Source organism: Chrysoperla carnea, chromosome 1 (genome assembly GCF_905475395.1).
Source record: "Chrysoperla carnea chromosome 1, inChrCarn1.1, whole genome shotgun sequence".
NCBI lineage: Eukaryota > Metazoa > Arthropoda > Insecta > Neuroptera > Chrysopidae > Chrysoperla > Chrysoperla carnea.
Genome location: NC_058337.1, coordinates 103505925 through 103531162, shown reverse-complemented (window position 1 = coordinate 103531162; position 25238 = coordinate 103505925). Strand labels below are relative to the sequence as shown.

At 29.5% G+C, this 25238-nt stretch overlaps 5 protein-coding genes across 6 annotated transcripts; 2 read left to right on the top strand and 3 right to left on the bottom strand.

Moving 5' to 3' along the window:
* Nucleotides 1–3594: 3594 nt before the first annotated feature.
* Nucleotides 3595–8295, bottom strand: LOC123293157 (myotubularin-related protein 9). The gene is made up of 4 exons (XM_044873883.1): nucleotides 8022–8295; nucleotides 7698–7862; nucleotides 5457–5866; nucleotides 3595–4678 (listed from the first exon to the last, which is right to left on the bottom strand). The coding sequence occupies exons 1-4, from the start codon at nucleotides 8249–8251 to the stop codon at nucleotides 3828–3830; spliced, it is 1656 nt and encodes a 551-aa protein (XP_044729818.1). The 5' UTR covers nucleotides 8252–8295; the 3' UTR covers nucleotides 3595–3827.
* A 2464-nt stretch (nucleotides 8296–10759) lies between these two features.
* Nucleotides 10760–14422, top strand: LOC123293150 (zinc finger protein 2-like). Its single transcript, XM_044873870.1, has 4 exons — nucleotides 10760–10957; nucleotides 11881–11905; nucleotides 12086–12276; nucleotides 13748–14422. The coding sequence occupies exons 1-4, from the start codon at nucleotides 10760–10762 to the stop codon at nucleotides 14420–14422; spliced, it is 1089 nt and encodes a 362-aa protein (XP_044729805.1).
* A 1373-nt stretch (nucleotides 14423–15795) lies between these two features.
* Nucleotides 15796–19120, bottom strand: LOC123293140 (zinc finger protein 271-like). The gene is made up of 2 exons (XM_044873859.1): nucleotides 18128–19120; nucleotides 15796–17560 (listed from the first exon to the last, which is right to left on the bottom strand). Exons 1-2 carry the CDS (start codon nucleotides 19118–19120, stop codon nucleotides 16061–16063), a joined length of 2493 nt encoding a protein of 830 aa, XP_044729794.1. The 3' UTR covers nucleotides 15796–16060.
* Nucleotides 19121–20695: 1575 nt separating this feature from the next.
* Nucleotides 20696–23317, top strand: LOC123291055 (mitotic checkpoint protein BUB3). The gene is made up of 3 exons (XM_044871493.1): nucleotides 20696–21082; nucleotides 21900–22569; nucleotides 23133–23317. Exons 1-3 carry the CDS (start codon nucleotides 20879–20881, stop codon nucleotides 23252–23254), a joined length of 996 nt encoding a protein of 331 aa, XP_044727428.1. The 5' UTR covers nucleotides 20696–20878; the 3' UTR covers nucleotides 23255–23317.
* LOC123291056 lies at nucleotides 23277–24520 on the bottom strand. Of its 2 annotated transcripts, XM_044871495.1 has the most exons (3): nucleotides 24392–24520; nucleotides 23707–23900; nucleotides 23277–23461 (listed from the first exon to the last, which is right to left on the bottom strand). In XM_044871495.1, exons 1-3 carry the CDS (start codon nucleotides 24494–24496, stop codon nucleotides 23374–23376), a joined length of 387 nt encoding a protein of 128 aa, XP_044727430.1. In that variant the 5' UTR covers nucleotides 24497–24520; the 3' UTR covers nucleotides 23277–23373. The 2 variants fall into 2 exon arrangements, with proteins under 2 accessions (XP_044727430.1, XP_044727429.1); XM_044871494.1 differs by lacking the exon at nucleotides 23277–23461 and having other exon boundaries at nucleotides 23549–23900.
* Between the last annotated feature and the right edge of the window lie 718 nt (nucleotides 24521–25238).

Sequence of the window (25238 nt, the reverse complement as noted above, 5' to 3'; positions counted from 1 at the left end):
TAGATAATAACTACAATCTATCGTAATATATTTTCATGTTTCCCCCCATTCCCCTTGTCTATGTAAAATTTTGTATTTTTAATTGAAAATATTTAATTATTTATTAATTATATAACTGGAGCAACTTTGGAATCTGAAAGAGTATTCACGGAGCAATTTTTTGATACTTTCCGCTGATACATCTAATTATTTACTTTCTATTATTATTTCTTTTTTTGTTTTTCTTTCCCTCCCCGCTCCCCCCAGTTTATGACATTCCATTGTGAATGACGTCATCACATACCTGTTTGAATTGCAATTATTAATTTTAATTAATTATGCAAAAATAATAGATATTTATAAATCGTTATTGTCATACCTCGAAAGAAATAAACGGGAGCAATTTATTGATAGCAAAAACGTTAGGAAAAACTATCAATTTACTGAGATATTGGAAAATAAAATTTTGTATTTTTAATTGCAAATATTTAATTAATTGATAATTTAATATTTGGAGCAATTTTGGAATCTGATGGAGCATTTAGAGAGCAATTTTTTGATATATGATTTAATAAATTTTATTAATATTCCACGCTAACTATATTGTGGTATTTGCAATACAGTCAGTGACACTAGAGATTTTTTAAATTATGCATTGTCCTTAGCTCTTTCTGTAAAACTTCCAATTTTTCTAAGCAGGCATTTTGGCAATATTCACAAAAATATCCTTTTTCTTCCGAAATTCCAACATCGTCTATCGAGCATTTGATGAAGTCCTGCTGTTATAACTTGGGCCATCCTGTATAGATAGGCAATTTATTGACCAAAATATCTGAGGAATCACATAACTTCTTTATAGGCTTATTAACTGGTAAAAATAGATCAGGGATACAAATAAAGGATATTACGTATAAGGAAGAATAAAGCGGGAGGTATATTCATAACTGAATGTTTTTAAAAATCCAGTGAATAACTGAATGTCCAAAAATTCAACGATTCAATGGCTAAATAGTTTTTAAGTTATACGAGATATGTACAGACACCAAATCGAAATTGGTCAAAAAGGATTCCGGTCTCAAAATGGTTATTTCCGTTGTAGACAAAAATTTCATGTAGAAAATATTTGAATTTTAAAATTCAATCATTATCGGGTTTGCCAAAGTAGATTAATTAAATCTCAAAATATGTAAAAATCCATCAAAAACTCGAAATCAATTTACTTCTTGACTACAATGGATTCAGAAGTAATAACAGCGAGCATTGAGTACTTATTACATTTATTTGAGAATGTCATCCATCAAAGATTACAATATCGTAAATACATAATATTAAGAGGTCATTCTGGTATAAACATCGATAAAGTAAATTGCCATCTGCTTTGCCGCCTTCTCTTATTTCGTACAAGGAGGTAAAAATGCAAATAATCCATGCGTTTGGAAGCTACGATGCCACTAGCAGCTACGAACACAGACAGGTAAAGGTTTTCAATACTTAAAACACTTCTTAAGTTGTGATTTTAAAAAAAACCCAATCTTCCATATACCCGTCAATAGCATAAATGATATTTAAATCAAAAGAGCGTCGAGTTTTTATAATTAAGTTTTATACGACCGCTCTGAAACAAAATTATCGTAAAATTTTACACCAGAATAACTTCATAAACAAAGAATTTATAAAAAAAATATTGAATATTCGACTCTTTGGTTTTTATAACTACGTCAATAATGGAAACAAGCATATATATCATCGATTGATAATCAATTAGTTTCACACGTCACTCAATCGGAATTCAGCGACAAACGTGTGCATCTGAGGGGTAAATTTAAAAATTTTCTTCCGTAGATCTTACTCAAAGAAAATCAAATTGGTTTTAAGGTATTTCCAAACTATTTCAACCGATCGGATACCCGCACTAGTATATAATTTCAAACATTTTTACGCATACTTTATCAAAAAACTTAACAACCCGATTTGCATCTACCCAAAGTTTTAAGGAAAAATATTTCTAAGGGATTGGGGACAGTATGTATCGAATTTCAGAACAACCGTGACTGTATTGAGAGAGTGCGAAGTAAAAACATTCGGAATCGTGTATTTAATTTCAACGTGTTTATGAAGATGCATGTTTAATTTCTCAAACTTACGCATTCCTAAGGATTCATTTTACTAATATTGTGAATTTCGTGAAACTCTTGAAAATCTAATAATAGTTATACTTTAATAATAGGAAATACTTTAATTAAATAGCACACTAAACATTATCGTGTCTATGCACACACCAATGTCCAAAAAAAATTCAATCAGGCGACTCTAAAATGCAAGGATTTAGTGAATCTCTGGCATTAGTTTATAAGAAGTAAAACCCAGGAATATACCGAATAGCACAGAAGTAACAGGACATCTGAATATTTCCTTAACTAAGTTTTTTTAAATATCGATTATTCTTAAGGTAACTATCAACCGTAATCATCAACCGAACTAATGGGATCTAAGTTTTGACTTAGATGACGATTTTCAAGATAATTTTAACGGAAAATTTTGTGCTTGTGCAAATATGTTCTCAGATCATAAACCCGACTTGACTTAAAAAATAGTTCTAATATTTTTTCAGAAAATCATGCTAATATATAAGTTATTTATTTGAGCGAGTCTCATCGTACAATACACATAAATTTCATTAACAAAGAGGTTACTGTCAAGTAGCCATCCCGCTCTTTTTATCACATTCTGTATATAAATAATAACAAAAAATAAATAAAAAATTTAATATATTTTTTTTTATATATTTTAATCTCCTTTAGTATTTTACGATCAGTTCAGGAATTGTAAATGGTCTTTAATGCTTATTAACGTAATGTTTTTCTTTACAAAATTTTAATTTTTAAATCTTATGCATATTATATATAAGTTTTTTTAATATAATTTTTCCAAAATTTAATGTTTATCATTATTATTTTAAGAGAGCTTAGTTTGTAATATTCCTCATTATTATTTAGATTAAATTAGTTTTCATAAATTAATAACAGTCATTTAAGGTCTTCCCGGTGGTCAAAACATCTGTTTTTTTTTAATTATATTAATGCTGAAACTATTATAAAAAAAAAAAACAATGAAAAAGAGTTTATTTTGTTTACATAAAAAATCAGTGGATATCTTGAATGAATCGTGATACTGTAGTGCCTGTTTATCCTTTTCCTTTTGTTTACATTTGAAATCATGTATAATTATTACAAGTTTTACTAAAAGAAATTGATTTTACTAAATTATTTTTCGATTTTTAATCGATTTTCAGTAAACTTAAATAGTGTGTGGTTCGATTTCTTACATTTTAAACATATTTTCAGAATTAATAGAAGACCTTACTGTTTCCGTTTGATTGGTGTCTGAATATTGAAAACACGCGAATTTTATGCTTGTTTCCATTCTGAAGAAAATTTCAAGATCATTTGTTTGTTTCAAGAATGTATGGTCACGGTATCTTTAAGAGTAGATTTCTTGATTTTTTTCTAATTCAAATATAACGGAAAAAGGTAACTATATTGTTGATAATAAGCGTAATTACCATAATAGAGGAGATACATAATTTTATGTTGCTTATATGATACTTCTGTTGCTGTGTAAAATGAAAAATGGCTTCACAATCATTTAAAATATTTGCAAATAAAAAAAAAAAAAAAAAAAAACCATGAAACATGCAACTTTTCTATTATGTATAAAATTTTAATTTGAGGTTGTTCAATGAAGAGGTGCTCCCATGCGAAGACAGCACTGACTAGTATTTTCCCCTTTACCAATTTTCATTCCAATACCGTGCATATACATCCTTAAGTACAATATCACACATAAAATTAATTACTTAATGATTCATATGTAAGCTGTAAATCATATAGTTGTTTACGTAATTGAATAACTTGAGATTTTAGATGAAAATGATGTTGTTGAATTGATTGTATCGATTGATTTGAATTAATTATCGGTTTTTGATTAATCGAATAACGTAAAAATAATTGTGACCATAAAACAAAACTAATTGGAGCTATACTAGGCCATATTGGTGTTAAATTCTCTTCATACATCACATTCAAATATTGTTCTTTAATATGTTTTTGATTTAAATATGTCCATAATGACGTTGTGGTTGAATATAATTTTAATAATATCGTTCTCTCATATTGATTATTTCCAATAAATGTACCATATTGACTAAAATATGAATGCTCAAATAATAAAATTAAATAATTCGTATTAAATTCAAATGAACATGGAAACTGTGCATGTAATTGTTGTATACAATCTAAAAATAGTAAAAATGTCGGTGATGTATGATTATTGTTGATATATGTTGAATTTGTTGTGTTATCTTTATCATTATTATCTTTGTTATTCTCTTTGTAATAGCATGAATGCATATGACGGATATAAAATGGATAACCATTTTGTAACCATTCACGTTCAATTAATGCTTGAAAACCGTGTACAGTACGTGTTTCTGGATTTAAGATCACTTGTGTTAATGATGTAACTAATATTGTTGTGTCTAAGCCGTATGTACCATGAACTAATACATTTACATCGTCATGGTGTAATGATTGAGCTACAATACATGATGTATTTAGTACAATTAATAAATAATGTAACCAATCACTATTATTTAATCTTGATAACCATTTATCAGTTGTACAATTTGTATCATTGCAGGCTAGAACAAAAAAAAAACGTTATATTCCCTCCTCATTTAATGGTTTTTACTTTTAGATGCTTGTTAGTGAAATAGTATTTTCTTAAAATGTGGTTTTGTGATGTAAAAGAGGGACTTGAGAGGACAGAAAAAGTCTAGCTCAATTTCGAGAAGCTGTACACATATTCAAAGTCATAAAAACTGAGAAAAAACATGATATTTCGACATAAATAAGGATGGGGTTGAAAAGTTGACACCACAAAAGGCAAATCCTTAACACTAACCCAACTTACATACGAATTTTTTAACCCACTAGCTTCAATTGAGGAGGCTGTAGTTAAATACAATAAAAACTTTGTGCAGGGTATGCAATAGGCCAAACTGTGTATAACCACAGCTAGGCCATTCGACTGTGCTCGCCTGAAACTTACTAGAGCACAGCTGAGAAGGATTGTGAGACTCTTGACAGGACACTGTTGATTGAAGCATTTTCATAAAAAGAGGATTTCCGATATTTCCACTAATAGGACCCGTATAGAGGACGATGAAACCTTCATACATGTTATTTGCACATGCAATGTTTGATTCCGAAATTTTGGATCCATCAATATTCTTTTTGCTTTCTTCGTGGCGTTTTATAAAAGCATCTCTTTTCTGAAAGCGTTTAGGCTTCGGGCGACATCGGCTTCGTGATGTTATCAAGGAGGGCACAGAGGAGGACATCCCTTAATCTAGATAATAGGGATTCTTTTTGCGGTACCCCTCTTACGCTTTATTATTATTATTATTATTATCATACCTTCTATTAATTTTGTTAAAGATTCAATCAATGTCGTTGAATTATTAATTTTATCCAACGATTTATGAATCCGCTTCCATTGTGGATAATAAATATCAATTTCAAAGCCACCACCTTTCGATTTACAATGTGTAGCTACATTTAACGATCTTGTATCAATAATATAACCAGATTTATTATTCATCATTAGATAAGAATTTAACAAACGTTCATCCGATCGTGACCTTTTATTCGTTGATCCACATAAAGGTTGCGAGGCTCTTAATAAAATCGTACCAGTACCACCATTGTTTGGTCCATGTTTGTAGCTAATCAATGGAATACGACCATCTTGTCGATATTTACTTGACTCAATTAACGTTGAATCATCAATATTTTTTGGTACAATTAATTGATGATTATATGTTTTACTAAAACAGTAATTATCCAATTTAGCGATTTTTGTTAAAAATAGTTTTAAAATATTATGAAAAGAAAAGCCAAATTAGTGTATCGGTTCACATCATTAATAGGTATAATTTTTTGCCAAATAAACTCGTTTTTTGTAATTTTTCTCATAAAATTTAAGTGTGATATCTCAAACATGTTTTGGATATAAATTAACATTAATATTGGTTTTAATTCATATTGAATAGAAATTTTTTGTGATTTTTACAATTTTAATTACACCCCGTTTTCTGTAATTTAATCGGTACCTTAAAAATTGCAAAAAAACAAAAAAAAAACATGTTATTTCAGTTTTTGAATTTTCTAGAATGATTACGCCCCGAAAATCAAAATCATTTGACTATTACGACAAATATATTTTAAATATATATCCAGAAAATCAAAATAAGTTTTTTGTCTAGGAGAATAAAAGTTTAAACTTCTTCTGCTCTATCAATGATTTTGAAATAGCTTGATAATATATAAAGTTAATTTTTTTTAAATTCCTACGTTAATTTCTAACTTTCATGCGGACATTAATAAACGCAGCAACAAGTAGATCAGTATTCACAGATAACACAGGTCTGCGACTAAAAAACTGTATAGGATTTTTTTACATTTTCTAATAGATTTTGACCTCCCAAAAACAGAAAAAATATTCAAAACATTCTATCACAAAGTAGTAGTATATAGTATTTTTAGTAATATTATATTAAACTAGTCTTAAATGTCTAATTGCACAATGAAAATAAATTGCTTCGCTTCCAATGGGGTATTCTGTGCATATGGAAGAAAACTAACTATAACAATTTGGCCATTACCCTGGAAAAAATCAAATATCAGGACCATCAGTGGATGGTTTGTAGGGACTTCAAAATACTCACGATGCTTTTGGGTCAGCAGGCAGGCTATACTAAATACCCTTGCTTCTTATGCTTATGGGATAGTAGAGCCAGAGAACAGCATTGGACTAAAAGTGATTGGCCACCCCGAGCTTTAAAACCTGGAGAAAAAAATGTTATCAATACTACTTTGGTGCCGCCAGAAAAAGTTTTGTTACCACCTCTCCACATCAATTTTCGGTTGATGAAACAATTTGTAAAACCCCTGCAAGAGGGTGGAGACTGTTTTAAATATCTATGTACAAAATTCCCGAAGCTGTCAGAAGCAAAGTTAAAAGGGGGAGTTTGCACTGGCCCCGACATCAAAAGGCCTTTAACCGGCACCCTCTTTGTGGAAAGTATTAATGAGAAGGAAAAATAAGCTTGTGTATCGTTCAAGGATTTAGTGCGAAAGTTTTTCGGAAATACTTAAGATCCTGACTACAAAACTATTGTTCAACTAGCAGCATATGAAGCTCAAGGCTGCAAGATAAGCCTGAAGGTCCATTTTTTGCAATCCTACATAGACTTTTTTCCTGAAAACCTGGGAGCTTACAGTGAAAAACAGGGGGAGACGGTACCAAGAAAGATGGGATGTCACTATGCTTGCAGGCTACTGTATAATTTTTAATAAACGAGTGCTTTTACCAATTTTTTGTTTTTCAATTTGCAAAAAAAACCTTACGTGATAGAAAAAAATGGCCATCATTTCTGAAATCAGCGCATTCTAAAACATATAATTTAGTAAAAATATCACATGCAGCTGACAAAAAAATTTTTTTTTGCAGACCTGTGTAATTTGATGTTAAAAATGTTCGTCACAGTACCAAACGAGAAGGTACTTTACTACTTACTCGCGATGAATACTTACTCCTAACTTAGCTTTTGCAATGTTTTTAGACCTATTTATAGCAAAAATTCGATAAACAATTACCATAAATTATAATATTTATTAACTTCTGTTAATCTCCAATCATTACATGACTCTTGTATCAATTGTTTATAATATTCTAATTCAATATTCGCATATAATTGATATCCATCTTCAATACTTGTATTCGTATCAATTGATATTGGTAAACGATAATAGAATGGATATAATAATTTAATATTATTATCATTATTATAAATAATATTAAATAAATTTGTTAATGTTTTATATAATAAATTAAAATCTTCAATATTCTTAATTTCTAATTGTATAATACGAAAGTCTTTACATTTAATTATTAATTGATTTGTAGAATTATTTATATTATTTATTGTTGTACTTGTTGTATCATTCTGTTTATTTGTTCTCTTATCAATTTCAATATGATCGATACTTTGTTGTAAAATACATAATTCTCGTGAACATTGTTCTTTGCGTGATGATAATATTAAATGATGTCCGGTTATACAAAGTGTACCCTCAATCGATTCATTGCATCCCATATGTAATATTACATTATCTATTTTTGATATTGATATTAATTCTATAAATTCCATTTTTTTTATTACACTTAATTATTGAATATGAAAGGCGTATTTTTTTAATTATTTAAATTATTTATGTACACATTTTCTTTTATTTAAATTGAGTTAATAAAATCAGTTCAATTAATATAATATTAATTTTTAATTATCCACTTTGTAATCTATATATTACTAGGAATAATTAATTTTGTTTATATCATATTTTATTCAAAAAAATATGTTCACTATTTTCTGTAATCAAATCACAAACACGACGATGACAGTGACAGACATCATCAGTGATATTGAACACAAACAGACTTATCAAAATCAAATAAATAAAGCCACAGTCACACTATTTTCGTGATACAATAAGGAAAAAACAGTCATATGGAAAATAGTGTTTATACCGCGTACAATTTTGGCTGATAGTGAGGGACCGTGCATCTAGAATGTCACGCCAACTAGTGACTAAAAGGTGAACCTTTTGGGCAATAATAATAATAATACTATTCCTCAGTAACATGTGATTTTCGATTGATTTGTTTTTTATTGAGATAAATTTTTTAATAATTTACAATGTCTTCATCAATAAAGTCGTGTTGTATAAAAGGTTGTTCATAAATTTGCCGGTGAAATTTTAAGCTTTTCCACAAAATACTAGTATTCTTTCGTGGAAGGAGAGTAAGCGTTTAAAATGGATAAATGCAGTCGAAAAATATGTGTAAGTAATTAACAATTATTACAATAAATAAAAATATATTTTAAGTTAATACAAAAAAAAAATTTCTTGATATTTAGAAATTAGTTAGCAATCATGAAATAGATAAAAATTAAATAATAAAAATATAACCTACAATTTTTTTTTTTATTTCAGTAAAAATCCGAATAAAAGTACAAGAATTTGTAGTGCTCACTTTATAAATAATTATAAATCTGAGCATCCACTTCATCCATCCTATGTTCCTTCCATTTTTCCGGGAAAAAAAAAATACTAAAAATTCAATTCAATCTTTGCAACGTTTTGAACGTTTGAAAAAACGTCAGTCAAAGAAAAATAATAATGTGGAGTTAATGATGATTGACAATGTAAATGAAAATCAAGAAAACAATAATTTAGCTGGAAACAACAATAATAATAATAACACAAGTGACATAAGAATGGAGCAAGACCCAGTTGACAGTTACTCGACGATCATCATCCAACTAAACAAAAGAAAATTTTATAAACTTGTTAAGATCAATTTCTTAATGTATTTAACAAAATATTTTATTAAATCAATAAATAATAAAAATAATAAATAAATTCATACACACTGTTAGTTTGATATTATAAACTTTGGATACTTTCGTTTGAGCAACCAAATTTGCGGTTATGACAACTGGATGATTTGAATGCCTTTTTTCTATAACATTCAAAACATGTCCTGATTGAAATAACATCTGTCCTTTCAAATCATTCTGACCGCGAATATTATGATTGTTGTTTATTGGCAAAAAACCGTACTTAATTATTTTTTCCATTTTTTTTCATTTTACTTCATTTATTATTACTAAATTTTTGCCCATTTTGTTCATACTTTTCACACTAGAGCGCGCGAGCTTCGGCTAAAGTGCTGCCTCTACAGTTAGTGCACGATCCCTAATAACCGACAGCCTGATAGGTATTGGGATCTGACAAAAGGAGGCATGACATCTGGTTGTTAAAGTAGAAACTAATTTCAAGTTACAGCTGTTAGTGTTGATCATTGATTCATTGAAAAGTTTGGAGTTGATTACTTTTTGCAAGTTATAATTACAACAATAATAAATAATTGATAATAAAAATTAAATTATTTCGCCTGGAAAGTATTTATCTCAATTTAAAAGCACGAGAAAAGTAAAGTGTTGTGTGAAAAATTGCCAAAGTCGTTCCAATACGAATATAGATCTGAGTTTTCATAATTTGCCTCAAGCAGACAAATATTACATGAAACTTGAAAATTATTTTGGTAATTTTGAGAAAATTGATGTCTTAAGATTATGTCAGAAAACACTGCGATTAAAAAATATCTTACCAAGTCAAAAAGTGTGTTCACTTCATTAAAAAAAAATTATTATGTCTTATCAAGTAAGTACAATGTTTATAATGTATTATTGAACTAATATGTTTAAATCTAAAAAGATTACTGTGTTTTGACATCAAGAATACTTGAAGAGATATTTATTTATCTATATCGCTTTTCTTTTAAATTAGTTGTTTGTAAACAGTATGACGCTTTTATCCGACTTGAAAACAATTTGGATCCTCTTAACTTTTAGACCATCAAAATGTCTTATAATTGAATAATAAATTAATGAATCGAATTCGAAATATTCCTTTCTCATAGCTGAAAAAATAAAAGATAAATTAAACTTTACGATCAAAGCATGAAAAATTTTATATGAAACATTGAATATGAACAACTTATAAAAATTAATTACGTGCGTTTGTACTACCGTGTTGGCGTGTGTTTCTGTTCATGTAAAACATTGTTTATTAACATAAAACAATAAACAACAATGGTTGACACATGTATTAATGAAAATATTATTTTATTGAAGTCATACAATGACGGTAATGTAAATAGAATTTGTCGTACATGTATGAAATATAACGTGAATGATCAAAATGAATTTCAATCAGTATTTAGTATAAATAATTGTAATAATTTATCAATACAAATATCAGATATGATTATGGAATGTACTTCTATAGAAGTAAGTATTTCTTACTTAGTTTTGAGTGATCATTTCTTTTAAATTTGGCGACAATTTCGAACTTTCCGATTCTAACCTTTGGTCCTTCAGTTGCAAATGTGTCTTTTGCTTTTTTTCAAAAATTGCTATTCGATTTATATCTTCTGCTGCACAAGTTTGAAAGATATCTTGAATTTCCAACTGGAAGATACGAGTGAACCGTGTCGCAGCACTTGAACCTGAATTTCTATAAAATTTCTTAAAATAAAACGATAATATGGGATACTAGATTACAATAATATGTCAACTATTACGAATTTATGATTTCACACAATGGTTTTATCATTAATGTAATAATATTGCCTATAATTTTAAATAATAGTGAATCATATTATCTATTAAAAATATAGGCAATATTATTACATTAATGTTGAAATTTTTTTGTGTAACCTTTTGCTAATTTGGACACAGTGTGAACATTTTACTAATATAATTAATTATAAATATTTCTTCACGCGGTGTTGAATTAACTTCTGCATGCAACAAATGGAGCTTTTTGATCGGCATTATGATATAATCAATAATACCTTCGATGCATTAGGGATAAACAAATTTTCTGGAGGAGTTTTTGAAATCGCTATTAAATCAAAAACAGTGAGTCTTTCTAAAAAGTTAATGATAACGCCCCCTCGTGGGCGCTAGAGGCCTTCAGGGTAGTAAGGCTAATTTGTATAGCATAAATGTACTTGGTGTAAGACTGATATAACACGATTTAAGGGTACTGAAAAATAATTGATTCTCGAAGTGAGCGATAGACAAAGTTTGAGAACTTCTAGCCTAGACCATTATACTTCTAGTACCTCTCTTTAAATCGCCCAAAAGTTATCCACGACCACCCCATTAAAATATTATTTTTTAATTGAATTGAATTGATTAATTAACAGATCAAAGAAAATGAAGAATATCCATGTAATATATGCAACGAATGTATAATGAAATTAAATATTGCATATTTATTTAAAAGACATTGTATACAAGTTCAACAAACATTAGACCATTATTTTATTAATAATTACAATACAAATGAACAAGAACAAGAACAATATGATTTAAATAATGAAAATAGTAATAATGAATGTGATATTAAAGTTAAAATTATAGAAGACAATGATGATGGTGATAATAAAGAAGAAGAATTGAAAGGAAATCAAAATAAATACATGTGTTCAATATGTAATAAATCATTTAGTTTTAATCAAAATTTAAAACGACATTATAAAATACATACTGGAGAACGTCCTTATAAATGTACGATTTGTTCAAAATCATTTATACAACAGGTAAATGAAAAAAAAAAAAAAAATGTTTGCCTAGAGTAGAATTATAACCAAATATTATTGAATTGGACTTAAAATTAAGATCTCGGCGCCAACGTATTGGAGGCAACACAAGGAAATTCATTTACATATAATCGAATATCTGTCAAAAATAAGATGTCTGCAGTGTATCTTTTGTACCGGATAGTGGACCGAGAGTAAGGCGGAGTTTAATTTTAAAATGATGATGCATTTATGTAGTATTTCATTCGTATGTTCATATTTATTTCGTGCAATGCACTTCGTTGCAAAAGGAACACTAGCGACGTTATAACTTCTGCCATTTTGTTAACAATTTTATCAATTCTACCGCTTAAATTGAGACTCCTTGTGTAGTCTCCAACTTGGTAGAACTAGACAAGGAATGCTCGATGTAGGACGAGTTTTGATCTAGTAGGCGCATGTACCCAGCCGCCGCCATTTTACCTTTTTCCCGCTTCCTGATTCAAATGTTGTAAAAAACATGAATACTTTTTGTGTGAACAATCCTTGTGTGAAAAATAGTTCCTGACAATGAATAAATAATTAATGATTAATGAACTTTTTCCGCCTCAGATTTTTTCAATTTTTAATATGTAAACAAAACATTGACCAATTTGACAGCTCAAATGGAATAGTGAAGGCGCTGAGTGCCAACAAAAGATTTTTAAACAAGAACTTTGCAATTTTCTCATATATAATTATGTGGGATTTCGTTAAGAGTTCGTTATCGACTTATAAACTAATAATGGACCGGAAAAATAATGAAACAATACATACAATCGTGCTAGCTTCGTTGTTATTTAATAAAACGTATTATTATGTGCTTAACATTAAAATATAGACTCATACCTTTAAAATGATTACCTTAAAGCACAAAAATATTTTTAATTGGCCAATCTACTGACGTTTCAAACCAAGCGCTTCGTGCCGATCCTATGCATTATCCTTTTTGTTTACAATTTTAATCATATCTCCAGTTCTATTGGTCCTATCAAAACGAATAAAAAAAGGAAATATTTGCTTTTACATGTAGAATAATATGGTATGGTATTTGTTCACTAAATTTTCGATAACTTAGAAGCTATGGCCGTATAAACAATTTATTTGTTTATAACAAATTTTCCCCCACTTTAAGCTATGAGCAAGCTGAAAATTCAGATTCAATTCACTCCTTGTTCGGTAGGACCTGTAAATTTATACAAAACATACTCAGCGCCTACACTATAAATACATAAGCAATGTGGCGCTGACTGGGTATCGTACAAGAGAGTGAGAGAATGTCCCCATCCTACTCCTACCTACAAAAGAGCATACCTTGTCTAGTTCTACCAAGGTCTCCAAGGCCAAAGTATACAACAATATTGTTAATCAAACAGTTTCCGATAGAACAGCTGTATATTTTTAACACCATAGAAACAAAATTATAATAAAACTTGAAAATTAATTATTTTAGGTCACATTAAATGCACATGTTCGAGTTCACACGGGGGAAAGACCTTACAAATGTACAATATGTTCCAAATCATTTAAACAATCAAAACATTGTAGTTTACATATAAAAACACATTCAAACAAAAAATTAAATAAAATTCGTATTAAAACTTCAATTACAAATAATACCACTAATAACAATTATAAATGTACAGTATGTACTAAAGAATACAATACAAAACAATTATTAAAACTACATGAAGTACAACATGGTGAAAAGAAATATTTATGTAGTGATTGTGGTAAATCATTTTATACAAAAACAAGTTTAAATCAGCATACAATTGTACATACACAACTCAAATCATACCAATGTACAGTGTGTTTAAAATCATTTGCATATGCATCTTATTTAAAAGTACATTTATTAACACATACTGGAGAACGGCCATATAAATGTACCGAATGTTTTAAAACGTTCTTACAATCAACACATTTAAAAACACATTATAAAACAACACATTCAAATGTTAAACCATATCAATGTACTGTGTGTTCAAAAGCGTTCTCATTGAAAGGTAATTTAATTGTACATGAACGTATTCATACCGGTGAGACACCGTACATATGCAATATATGTAATAAAGGTTTTTATGATTCAAGTTCATTAAAAAAGCATATTAAATCACATAAATAATATTTAATACAAATGTTTTATTTATATTCCTTAAGATCTCATAATTGTTGTGTTTGCCAAATCGAATGCTGAAGTACACTCACGGATCTAGTAATTATAGTAGGGATGTAGTATGTCCTATTTTAGACGAGGGGGGTGTATCACTCAGGGGGGAAGCAATATGCCTACTTTTGATTGGCTGCGGCTGTTCGTTAGATTGGTCCGAGCAAAAAATCTTTCTATTTAAAGTAAAATCTTTTACCCTAAGGAAAAAATGTATTTTTTTTAAAATACAATTTAGAAATTAATAACAAATATAATATTTTTAACTAATTACCCTTTGATGAAGGAATATACTTTTAATATTCCTATGACCGACAAATTACCTAATGAATATATCGTAAATTATTCGTAAAATAATAAAAATAAAACTTGATCATTTATTTAAATTAAGATTAGGTTCACGGGACCATAATTCAGTACATAAATAAGTAATAATTTCCCCAAATAAATTTTTACATTAATTTCATCTTTAAAAAATTCTATAATACGTTGAAATTTAGAATTGAAAATTAATCGACGTATTTTCGAGACATTCTTAAGCCTTCTTTTGAATTTCATTAGCTAACTTATAATAGTTGTAACACTAGGATTGAAGATTGAATATTCACTAAATTGAATAGAATATTGTTGCGTTTAGGTTACTTATATTGTTACTTATCGTTGAAAAAATTGTTTTAAAACAAGCATAAATACTTCACGTATTTATTTTTCTTTACAAATTTTACTTTTCTTTTGAATATACGATTATTTGTTTATGTTGTCCACACACGTCAACCATATGTAAAACACGTTTCCATGCTTACAAACGAATCAAAAACACTTAAAGAAGGCTTTGAGCATACTTTCAGCATGCGCTTAGTTAACAGCCAATAGAAAGTCGGCACAATGATACCCTGCCTCTTCCCCCTGAGTGAGACTCGCCCCACTCGGTTATACTCCATCCCTTTTAAAATATTCCTATATCCATGAGTACACTAAACAAAAATAAAAACGCCACACTTTTTGTTTCGTTAAAAATACATAATAGTACAGGAAAAGAAGTTTAAGTTAAAACTAATCCAATTATAGCGTAGGAAATTTTATCGCATTTTTCGCCATTTTCTTTCTCGACTTGTATGACTTGCAGGAAATCCGTTGGAAGCATAAATTTTGGCATTTAATGGTATGTTTTTGTCACACTATATAGGATGCCGTTGCTTACTGAGCGCCCCCTTATTGACAAAAATGATGGGACGAATGTTGTATTTTGTACATTCGCGATTGCGAATGTTAACTTTCAAATGAAGCGTAATTGGTTGTTTTTTCATTACATATCCTTATATTAATTCTTATTTTTGTCAAAAAAAAAACGCATCGGTTCTTGCGAATGCGAGTGTTAAAAAATATGCGACTATTCGTCACATCACTAATTGACAATATAATCAATTTTTCATCTGAACTTGAATAAGTAAAAATAAATTTCGCTATTGAAACAGGTGAATGAAGTTCCATAATTGGTCTTATCATGTTCGAATTCGAAATTTGATTCTAATTGAAATATGTTTATATGTTAAAACTGGCCAAAGCGTGTAGAGAACCTGTGTCACTCAAACTTCCTTATTTCAATTTGTGGCTTCGTTCTTTATGTCCTTTTAGACCAGCTTTGCGCGTAAATTTTCTATCACAAAGATCACATTCAACCATAACTCTTCCAGTATGAACAACTAGTTTATGAGCATATAAATCTCGGCGACCTATAAATTTTTCATTACAATCTTCACAGTTATGATATTTCAATTTGTGCCTTCTTTCTTTATGTCTGTTAATACTGTCTTTGCGGCAAAATTTTCTATCACAAAGATCGCATTCAACCATAGTTCCTCCAGTATGAACTAGTTTATGAACATATAAATCTCGACGATCTATAAATTTTTCATCACAATCTTTACAGAAATGATATTTTTCGTCAGCATGCAATTTTCGATGAATTTTTAAACCTCCAAGTTGTGCAAATTTCTTATCACAAATAAAGCATGAATAAGGTTTATAACCAGTATGAATTCGTCTGTGAGTAAGCAACTCTTGGCGCAATAAAAATTTTTTACCACAAGTATCGCAAACATGTTTCTTTTTACCAATATGAATTTTTTTATGTTTCCGTAAAGTACTGCTTTGCCTAAATGTTTTAACACAAAAATTACATTTAAAGGGTCTTTCTCCAGTGTGGATTAGTTTATGTATTTTTAATGAAGAAAATTCGAGAAAAATCTTACCACAAACGTCACATACATAAGATCTTCTACGAATTGGTTTTTTTTCTCTATGACTTCGTTTATGATCAACAAGTTCTATTTTTTTACTAAATTTTTTTTCACAAATATCGCATGCAAATGGTTTTTCTCCAGTATGCGTGCGTTTATGAACAATAAGTTGAGCATTTTGTGCATATTTTTGATCACAAAGATCACATACAAAAATTTTCTCTTCATGACTTCGTTTATGATCAACAAGTTCTATTTTTTTACTAAATTTGTTTTCACAAATATCGCATTCAAAAATTGGTTCACCGTGAACTTGTTTATGAACAACAAATGCAACTTTATGAGTAAATTTCTCATCACAGAGATCGCATGCAAAAGGTTGTTCTCCAATATGAAGTCCTTTATGATCAACAAGTTCTACTTTTTTACTAAATTTCTTATCACAAAGATCGCATGCAACTGGTTTTTCTCCAGTATGCGTTTGTTTGTGAACAATAAGTTGAGCATTTTGTGCATATTTTTTATCACAAAGATCACATGCAAAAATTTTCTCTTCATGACTTCGTTTATGATCAACAAGTTCTATTTTTTTACTAAATTTGTTTTCACAAATATCGCATTCAAAAATTGGTTCACCGTGAACTTGTTTATGAACAACAAGTGCATTTTTATCTGTAAATTTCTCATCACAGAGATCGCATGCAAAAGGTTGTTCTCCATTATGCAGTCGTTTATGCATAACAAGTGATATGTTTTTTCTATATTTCTTATCACAAAGATCGCATGCAAAAAGTTTTTCTTCTTCAGTATGATCAAGTTTTTTATGTTCAGCTAATTCATTTCTTAAAATAAATTCCTTATCACAAAGATTACATTTAAAACGTTTTTCATTAGAATTGTGAACCCGTCTTTTATGTTTAATCAAATCATTTTTGTAGTTAAATTTCGTATCACAAAGATCACATTCAAAATGTTTTTCTTCAATATGATAAAACTGTTTATGTTTGTCTAATACACTTTTGGTGTTAAATTTTTTAAAACAAAATTCACATTTAAAATCAATTTCATGAAATTTTTGTTTATGTGCATCCATAACATATTTTTTAATAAATTTTTCACCACAAACATCACATGCAAAATAATTTGTTTTCCTATGAATTAGAAAATGATCATATAAATCTCGAATAATTGCAAATTTTTTATCACAAACTTGACAAGAATATTTTCCTTCTGTATGGAATTTTTTATGGTAAGATAATTCGCTAGATTGTTTAAACTTTTTATTACACACTTCACATGATAACGATTTTTCTTTTTCATGAATAAGTTGAGTTTCAGTTTCATCAATTTCTTCATCTTTTATTATTAATTCTATGTGTAATTTTTGTTCAATGTCTTCATTTTTTAGCAACGGGCTGTTTACTCCAATTGTTTGAAGATCTTTTGGTGTCACCAATGTATCTGTAATTCCTGATGGTCTTTGCTCTTTATTGTTTATTACCGGGCTGTTTACTCGAATTTTTTGAAGATCTTTTGGTGTCACCAATGTATCTGTAATTCTTGATGGTCTTTGCTCTTTATTGTTTATTATCGAGCTATTTACTCGAATTGTTTGAAGATCTTTTGGTGTCATTTCTTCTAAAATTTCAATTATATTTCCCGATTCTGTTCGTGGTAATTGTTCTGTTTCATTACTTTCATTTTTTAGTAACAATGGATCGAACTCTTCAATTGGAAAATTGACTCTAATTTCCACCAATGTATCTGTAATTCCTGATGGTCTTTGCTCTTTATTGTTTATTACCGGGCTATTTACTCGAATTGTTTGAAGATCTTTTGGTGTCATTTCTTCTAAAATTTCAATTATATTTCCTGATTCTGTTTGTGGTAATTGTTCACTAGTTTCAACATTTTCAGTTTTTAGTAACAATGGGTCGAACTCTTCAATTGAAAAATTTACTCTTTCCACCAATGTATCTGTAATTTCTGATGGTCTTTGCTCTTTATTGTTTATTACCGGGCTGTTTACTCGAATTGTTTGAAGATCTTTTGGTGTCACCAATGTATCTGTAATTCCTGATAGTCTTTGCTCTTTATTGTTTATTACCGGACTATTTACTCGAATTGTTTGAGCATCTTTTGGTGTCATTTCTTCTAAAATTTCAATTATATTTCCTGATTCTGTTTGTGGTAATTGTTCAGTTTCAACATTTTCATTTTTTACTAACAATGGATCGAACTCTTCAATTGGAAAATTTACTCTTTCCACCAATGTATCTGTAATTCCTGATAGTCTTTGCTCTTTATTTTTTGTTAAAAATGAATCATTTTCTTGAATTGTTTGAACTGCCATTGGTTGTGGTTCTTCTAATATTTCATTTTTAATTAGTAATGGATCATATTCTTCAATTGACATTTTTATTCAACGTATATTTAAAAAAAATGTAAAAAAATAAATAAATAAAGTTTGAATAGGTACCTTATTCAACCTTATCGGGATTCAACTATATTCTATATCTAAGGCACTATTATTCTTTTATCTATGTCAGAAGTCAGAAGTCAGACCACAGATTATAGTTTTTAATTTAAAACAGATCTGCAACTCCCGGTAAAATTTTTACTATTTTCGTTCTCTGAAGGTGCCTTTCTCTAGGTGGCTCTACACGTTATATTCGTGTAGGGCCATCTATTAGTTTTGATAATAATTTATCCATTTCAATGGATGTTGGGGAAACAATATTTTATATATTTTTAAATAAATAAACAATACGTCTTTCAAAATTCGTTTGCATGTCATTAAAATCCGTTAAATTTTTGTGTGTGTTTTCTCAATTGATTGTCTTTATTAACATTTTGTGGATTATTTGAATAGTGGAATTATTTAAGTATTTTGGCCGTTTTCATTGTGCCCTGGTCATTAACTAATTAGTGTAATTTAGTCGTTTTAGATGTGTTTATATTATTTTCCGATTTTTTTATGGTATGTACTGAGTTTATTTTAGCGCTTAGGTCTTGTTAATCGTGTTGATTACATTTAGATAGTGTTTATTTGTGATTATAATTGACTATTAACGAAATAAAACAGTTTTACATTGCATTTAACTTACATCAAACTAATAATTAATTGTTATTAATAATGTTCATATTAAAATAAATGCTATTTTGTTTCAAATATTGCAATAAATTATTATTTTATTAATATTTGTTATTTTATTTAAAAAACTTCACTTTATTTTATTTATTAGAAGACAAATATATACAAAAAAATTTAAAAAAAAAGATAAATTGAATAGAAATTATTCAAATAGCACCTAATTCCCGCCATTTTTTTTTAAATAGTTCACTGTAAGTGCCTTACTCCAGGGGGCTTTTTGGACAACATTTCATGTACAGTAGAGTTGCATCTATTTATGTAATAAATTATAATCTGTGAGTCAGACAGGCATTCGCCCTAGGCCCTACTGCGAGACCCAAAATATCAGGGTTGACAGATAAATTCAAAAAGATAAATTTTGAGCACATTTTCTATGTTGATTTTACCAAAAGCAGAAAAATTAAATCTCCCACACATATATTTTTTCTAAAACTCATATATTACACAAATTAACCAACATGTTTTTCATTTCCACCCAAATAGTTAATCCTTCACTCCGAAAAATTTTAAAAATTCCACATCCTTGTTTTGTACTATGATTTTGTACTATCAACCAAAGACTATAGGATAGACAAGAAGCAGAAGTATAATTATAAGTGACATCTGGAGTCTGAGGCGATCAACTATTAAGTTTGTAGGCCTTTGCGGGTATGGCTATTAAGTTTAACTACTTTGCGGGGGTGACTATTAACTATTAAGTTTGAAAGCCTGACTCGGTAGAGGCGCTGAAACTCGTATACTACGATTTTACATTAGCTCATATGGGCTGCTTCTCCTCTATCCTATGCTCTTTGCTATCAACAGAGAGTAGAGACATCTAAGATCTAAACCATCTTAAACGACTTATTAGCTGTTTAAACATTAACGATTAGTTAATTAATCTTAATGTTGATTTATGATTTTAAATACATTAGATATTTAGACACTAATCAGAATAAAAAGATGAAATAAACAAATTTAGTAAAGATCGATTATAGCCAATAAATAAAAAGCGATTAACAAATAACATAACCTAACAAAATGGTGTTTGCTGAAGCTCAAACAGAATTTAAATTAAAACAAGTAGCAGAAGAACCGATATCGTCGGTTAAATTTGGTGCACATTCAAATCAACTTTTGTTAGTTAGTTCATGGGATTCAACTGTACGTTTATATGATGTATCTGCCAACACTTTACGACATAAATACAATCATGATGCTCCAGTATTAGATTGTTGTTTTCAAGTAAGTAAAATATAATCGAATAATAATCCAAGAGATACGTAAGCTTAACTGACAATTTTGAGGCGTATTCAACTTAGAAAATCAGTTGTGTGATCAATAGGTATTACATTTTTTTAGATAATTGTAAAGGTCGTGGATTCGATTCTCGCTCGAATATATATGTCTGGAGTACTGAAAGTTTTCATTATCGGTGCTGCTACCAACACCATCCACGGACCGGTGTAATTAGAGATCCCTGTAGATCAAAAATTAATCCTCAAATTCCCGTGGATCAGTTAATAAAGCCAAAAAAACCGTAGACCCGTGTCAACTCGACTGCATTAAATGCATGGCTAACTCGTGTATCAGTGAATAAACGTTCGTGGAATTAAGTCAGGGTATCCGTGGCCAACAGACCCGGACAATCAATTACTAGAAGGATATGATTGGTTCGAGGATGGTGTCAATAAATACTTCGTTTCATTATATAACTTGATTTCGTATTTTTACCCCTTCTAAATTGAATTGCTAAAAATCACTTAGTGTAAATTTGAAACAAAGCGTGAGAATTCTTGAAAATTGTTATATTTTCACCACCAAGTCACCTCTTCCCCTTTCAACAATGGAAGATTTGGATATTATCGCCGCACTTGGCAGCCTTATAAGACTGACCCTACAGGTAAGAGAGCTGTAATTCTCCAAAAAGTCTTGTAATTAATCACATCGATTTCTGAAGTTTCGATACTCGCTCCAAAATTCGAAAACTTGAGTCTACCGTACTCTTGGATTATAATGATTATTATTATTAATTAAATATGTAATTAACAATTAATTAAAGGATGCTGTGCACTCGTATAGCGGTGGATTAGATAACACCTTAAAATCGTACGATTTTAATACAACAACAGAAACCGTAATTGGTAGTCACTCAGAAGCGATACGATGTGTGGAATATGCGTCTGAAATCAATGCAATTGTAACCGGAAGTTGGGATGCAAACATTAAGTTATGGGATAGTCGAATGCCTGGATCATGTACAGGAACATACAATACAGCCGATAAAGTTTATACAATGAGTTTGTGTGGTGAGAAACTGGTAGTAGGTACCGCAAAACGTAAAATAATTGTATGGGATCTACGTAACATGGCATATCCAAGTCAAAAACGTGAATCTAGCTTGAAGTACCAAACACGAGCCATACGATGTTTTCCAAATAAACAAGGTTTTGTATTGAGCAGCATTGAAGGGCGTGTAGCAGTTGAGTACTTAGATCGTAATCCAGAAATTCAGAAGAAAAAGTATGCATTCAAATGTCATCGTATTAAGGAAGATGGTCTTGAACGTATTTATCCTGTAAATGCAATCAGTTTTCATTCACAATATAATACGTTTGCTACTGGTGGAAGTGACGGATATGTCAATGTTTGGGATGGTTTTAATAAAAAACGATTATGTCAATTTCATCGATACAATACATCAATCACTTCACTTAGTTTTAGCCAAAATGGTTTGTATATATTGATAACTAATATTTTCTTAAACCTAGAAACATTGGCATAAAATTTCAAACCACAGTATGGGCGACTCTTGTGGCTATAGAGCTGGATGTCAAGGCGCAATAGAAGGATGATTAAACATTTTTTTAAAGGTTCCAAGGTTCAAAAATACTTAGAACCATCCAAAATATAAAACAAACTACTTTTTTTTTTAATCTCAAGAGAATGTAGTTTCCGGAAGTAGGGTATATCCGTCGATTTACGAGTAATTTTTTACCGTAAATCGAAAAAACACAAGTTCGCATGAATATAATTTTGTTGAGTACACTCAAACAAAACATTTAACACCGGCTCCCATTAAAATTTACTGGTACAAAGAATAAAAACTTAGTGCCTCAAAAATAAAATAAAGAAAAACTAAAGTTTCCAACTAGCATAACTGACCCAACTCAAAATAAGAATTTTGCATGATATCTCAATAATGCGCGTTTGAATAAAAAAAATTTCGCTTACCTGATCTCCAGATCTACTGAGAATATGTTATACTACAATATAATTTTTAATTATGTTTTAGGTACTGTGTTGGCCATTGCATGCTCTTACCTACATGAAATGGAAGCGCCACCATCAACACCTGAACCTGAAACAGCCGTTTATATTCGTCATGTTACCGATCAAGAAACGAAACCCAAATAAATAAACATCGGAATTGTGTGCGTGAAATATTTATTTAACTTAAATTTAATATCGCTATACATATAATGATTCAAAAAAATTATTATTTTTTAAATATAAACTGCTAATTTTCATTTCATTTACTTTGGTTTTGTTTTTCCTTCTACACATACAGCTCTTTTAAGGTCACGATGAAATGTATCTGTTTTTCCAGGTATGTTTTCAAACCTAAACCAAAAGTTAATAATTTTCAAAAAGTCATAGGTTTGGTTCTTCATTCTTAGGTCAGGGGTTCCATTGATACTTAAGAAAATATCAGACCCTGAGATTGTATGCTAGAAAAATTTCCTGTTCTTATACTCGATGAAAATTGTTACTTAAATAGGACCATGTCGCACTTCATTTCAAAGACAAATAAATACCTTGTATACTTTCTAGTATACAATAGAAAATAAAGAATATTTTTTAGATACCGTTTTATTTTGAATTCAATTGGTGGAGGGGTTGCATAACGTCGTGGGCGTAAACGTGGATTTACACTTTTTCTCATAAATTTTGACTGTTGTTCTTTACTTTGATAAGTCATTGTTTCCCATTTTTTTTGTTCTTCTAACCAAATGCGTTGATATTCATGAGATATTAACCAAAAAAAATTAACTTCTTCATCCTATAAGAGTATTTAATAAGATATGATAGACAATGGTAGATCCAAATTCCGCTTAATATAAAAACCCAAAAATTTTATCTTTTATTTTCGTTTTATTTTAATTAAATTTATAAGAATCAGTCGTCAAATCGTGGCACCACAGTTATTGTAATCTTTCTCATAAATCTTGCATCCTATAGTACAGTAATGGGGTTCGGTGACTGTTATAGATTCAGAACATAGCAGCCAAATTCAGAACCGGTGAGAATCAGTAATTGTTATGAATGTCATATATATACATTTGTACAATATCCAAAAGTCCTCGTATTTTATGGCTTTAACTGAGAAAACTTCGATCAATCAAAAACGCATACAATGTGATTTACTTATCATTAAAAAATTTTGATTAATTTTGCATAATCAGTTTAATCAGAAATATTACCACTTTGAAGCAGTAGCAGATTTATAAAATTCATTCATGCAGACGACATAAAATTCATTCATATACTCACTTCTTCGTAAGATGCTTGAAATGGTAAAGGTGGTAATTTAGTCCTAGTGTTAATATGTTCAGGATTTTTAACAGGATACGATGCTTCCCACTTTTTTTCTAACATTTTTTATATAAAAAATGCATAAATAAAATTAATAAATCATGTATATATATACAAATATCATAATAATACCATAAAGATTTTGTTTATAAACAAGTAACATCAGTTACATTGTATATCTAAACGTAGTACGGGGACGATCTATCGAGATAAAATATTGGAATGATTTCTTTTTTGAAAATTCTCTCCAATAGAAATATGGTCAAACATTCTCCAAACAAATGGGGGGGGGGGGACAGATAATTTGATTTGATCCTCGAAGTAGTTTCCAATTTGTATACCGCGCAATCTACACTGTTATAAATTAGTAATCTGTAGACTGTCTATATCTATGCTACGATAATGGAATCTGAATATTTAAAATTAATAACTATTTTTTTTTATAGTCCATGTTTATTATCTTTATATTAAGGATGTTCAAGAAAGCGATATTTCAATAGGGGTTAAAGATATCAAGTGAGTATCAAAGTTGGAATTTTCCGATGGAAAAGTTAGTTATAAATAATTTCTATGAATTAGTAGTTGTTACACTAGAATTACTCTCTCTGGGAACATATAGTTGTCGCTTCCTTCAGGGTCTTTGCTTGATGGTTTTCTAGAATATTTGCAGTTACAAGAAGTGCTATTTTCGACCGAATGTGTGCTACAGTCGATTGCTTTTAACATTGACCTGTGTCTTCATATCGACATTCAATATCGACATCATACCCCAGAATTAAAAAGTTCCACGGCTTATCTAATTTTA

What these genes read in the sequence shown, in the direction of transcription:
- LOC123293157 (XM_044873883.1), bottom strand. Translation starts at nt 8,251, where the DNA reads ATGGAATTTATAGAATTAATATCAATATCAAAAATAGATAATGTAATA. An exon ending in ACAACAAGTACAACAATAAA is followed by an intron (nt 7,863 to 8,021) that starts TAATATAAATAA and finishes TATTAAATTATT; the next exon opens with ATATCCATTCTATTATCGTT. An exon ending in AATAAATATTATAATTTATG is followed by an intron (nt 5,867 to 7,697) that starts GTAATTGTTTAT and finishes TTACTGTTTTAG; the next exon opens with TAAAACATATAATCATCAAT.
- LOC123293150 (XM_044873870.1), top strand. Translation starts at nt 10,760, where the DNA reads ATGGTTGACACATGTATTAATGAAAATATTATTTTATTGAAGTCATAC. An exon ending in AGAAAATGAAGAATATCCAT is followed by an intron (nt 11,906 to 12,085) that starts GTAATATATGCA and finishes GTGATATTAAAG; the next exon opens with TTAAAATTATAGAAGACAAT. An exon ending in CAAAATCATTTATACAACAG is followed by an intron (nt 12,277 to 13,747) that starts GTAAATGAAAAA and finishes TAATTATTTTAG; the next exon opens with GTCACATTAAATGCACATGT.
- LOC123293140 (XM_044873859.1), bottom strand. Translation starts at nt 19,120, where the DNA reads ATGTCAATTGAAGAATATGATCCATTACTAATTAAAAATGAAATATTA. An exon ending in AAGATCTTCAAACAATTGGA is followed by an intron (nt 17,561 to 18,127) that starts GTAAACAGCCCG and finishes CTTTGTGATAAG; the next exon opens with GAATTTATTTTAAGAAATGA.
- LOC123291055 (XM_044871493.1), top strand. Translation starts at nt 20,879, where the DNA reads ATGGTGTTTGCTGAAGCTCAAACAGAATTTAAATTAAAACAAGTAGCA. An exon ending in TATTAGATTGTTGTTTTCAA is followed by an intron (nt 21,083 to 21,899) that starts GTAAGTAAAATA and finishes AATTAATTAAAG; the next exon opens with GATGCTGTGCACTCGTATAG. An exon ending in ACTTAGTTTTAGCCAAAATG is followed by an intron (nt 22,570 to 23,132) that starts GTTTGTATATAT and finishes ATTATGTTTTAG; the next exon opens with GTACTGTGTTGGCCATTGCA.
- LOC123291056 (XM_044871494.1), bottom strand. Translation starts at nt 24,496, where the DNA reads ATGTTAGAAAAAAAGTGGGAAGCATCGTATCCTGTTAAAAATCCTGAA. An exon ending in TTCAAGCATCTTACGAAGAA is followed by an intron (nt 23,901 to 24,391) that starts GTGAGTATATGA and finishes ATACTCTTATAG; the next exon opens with GATGAAGAAGTTAATTTTTT.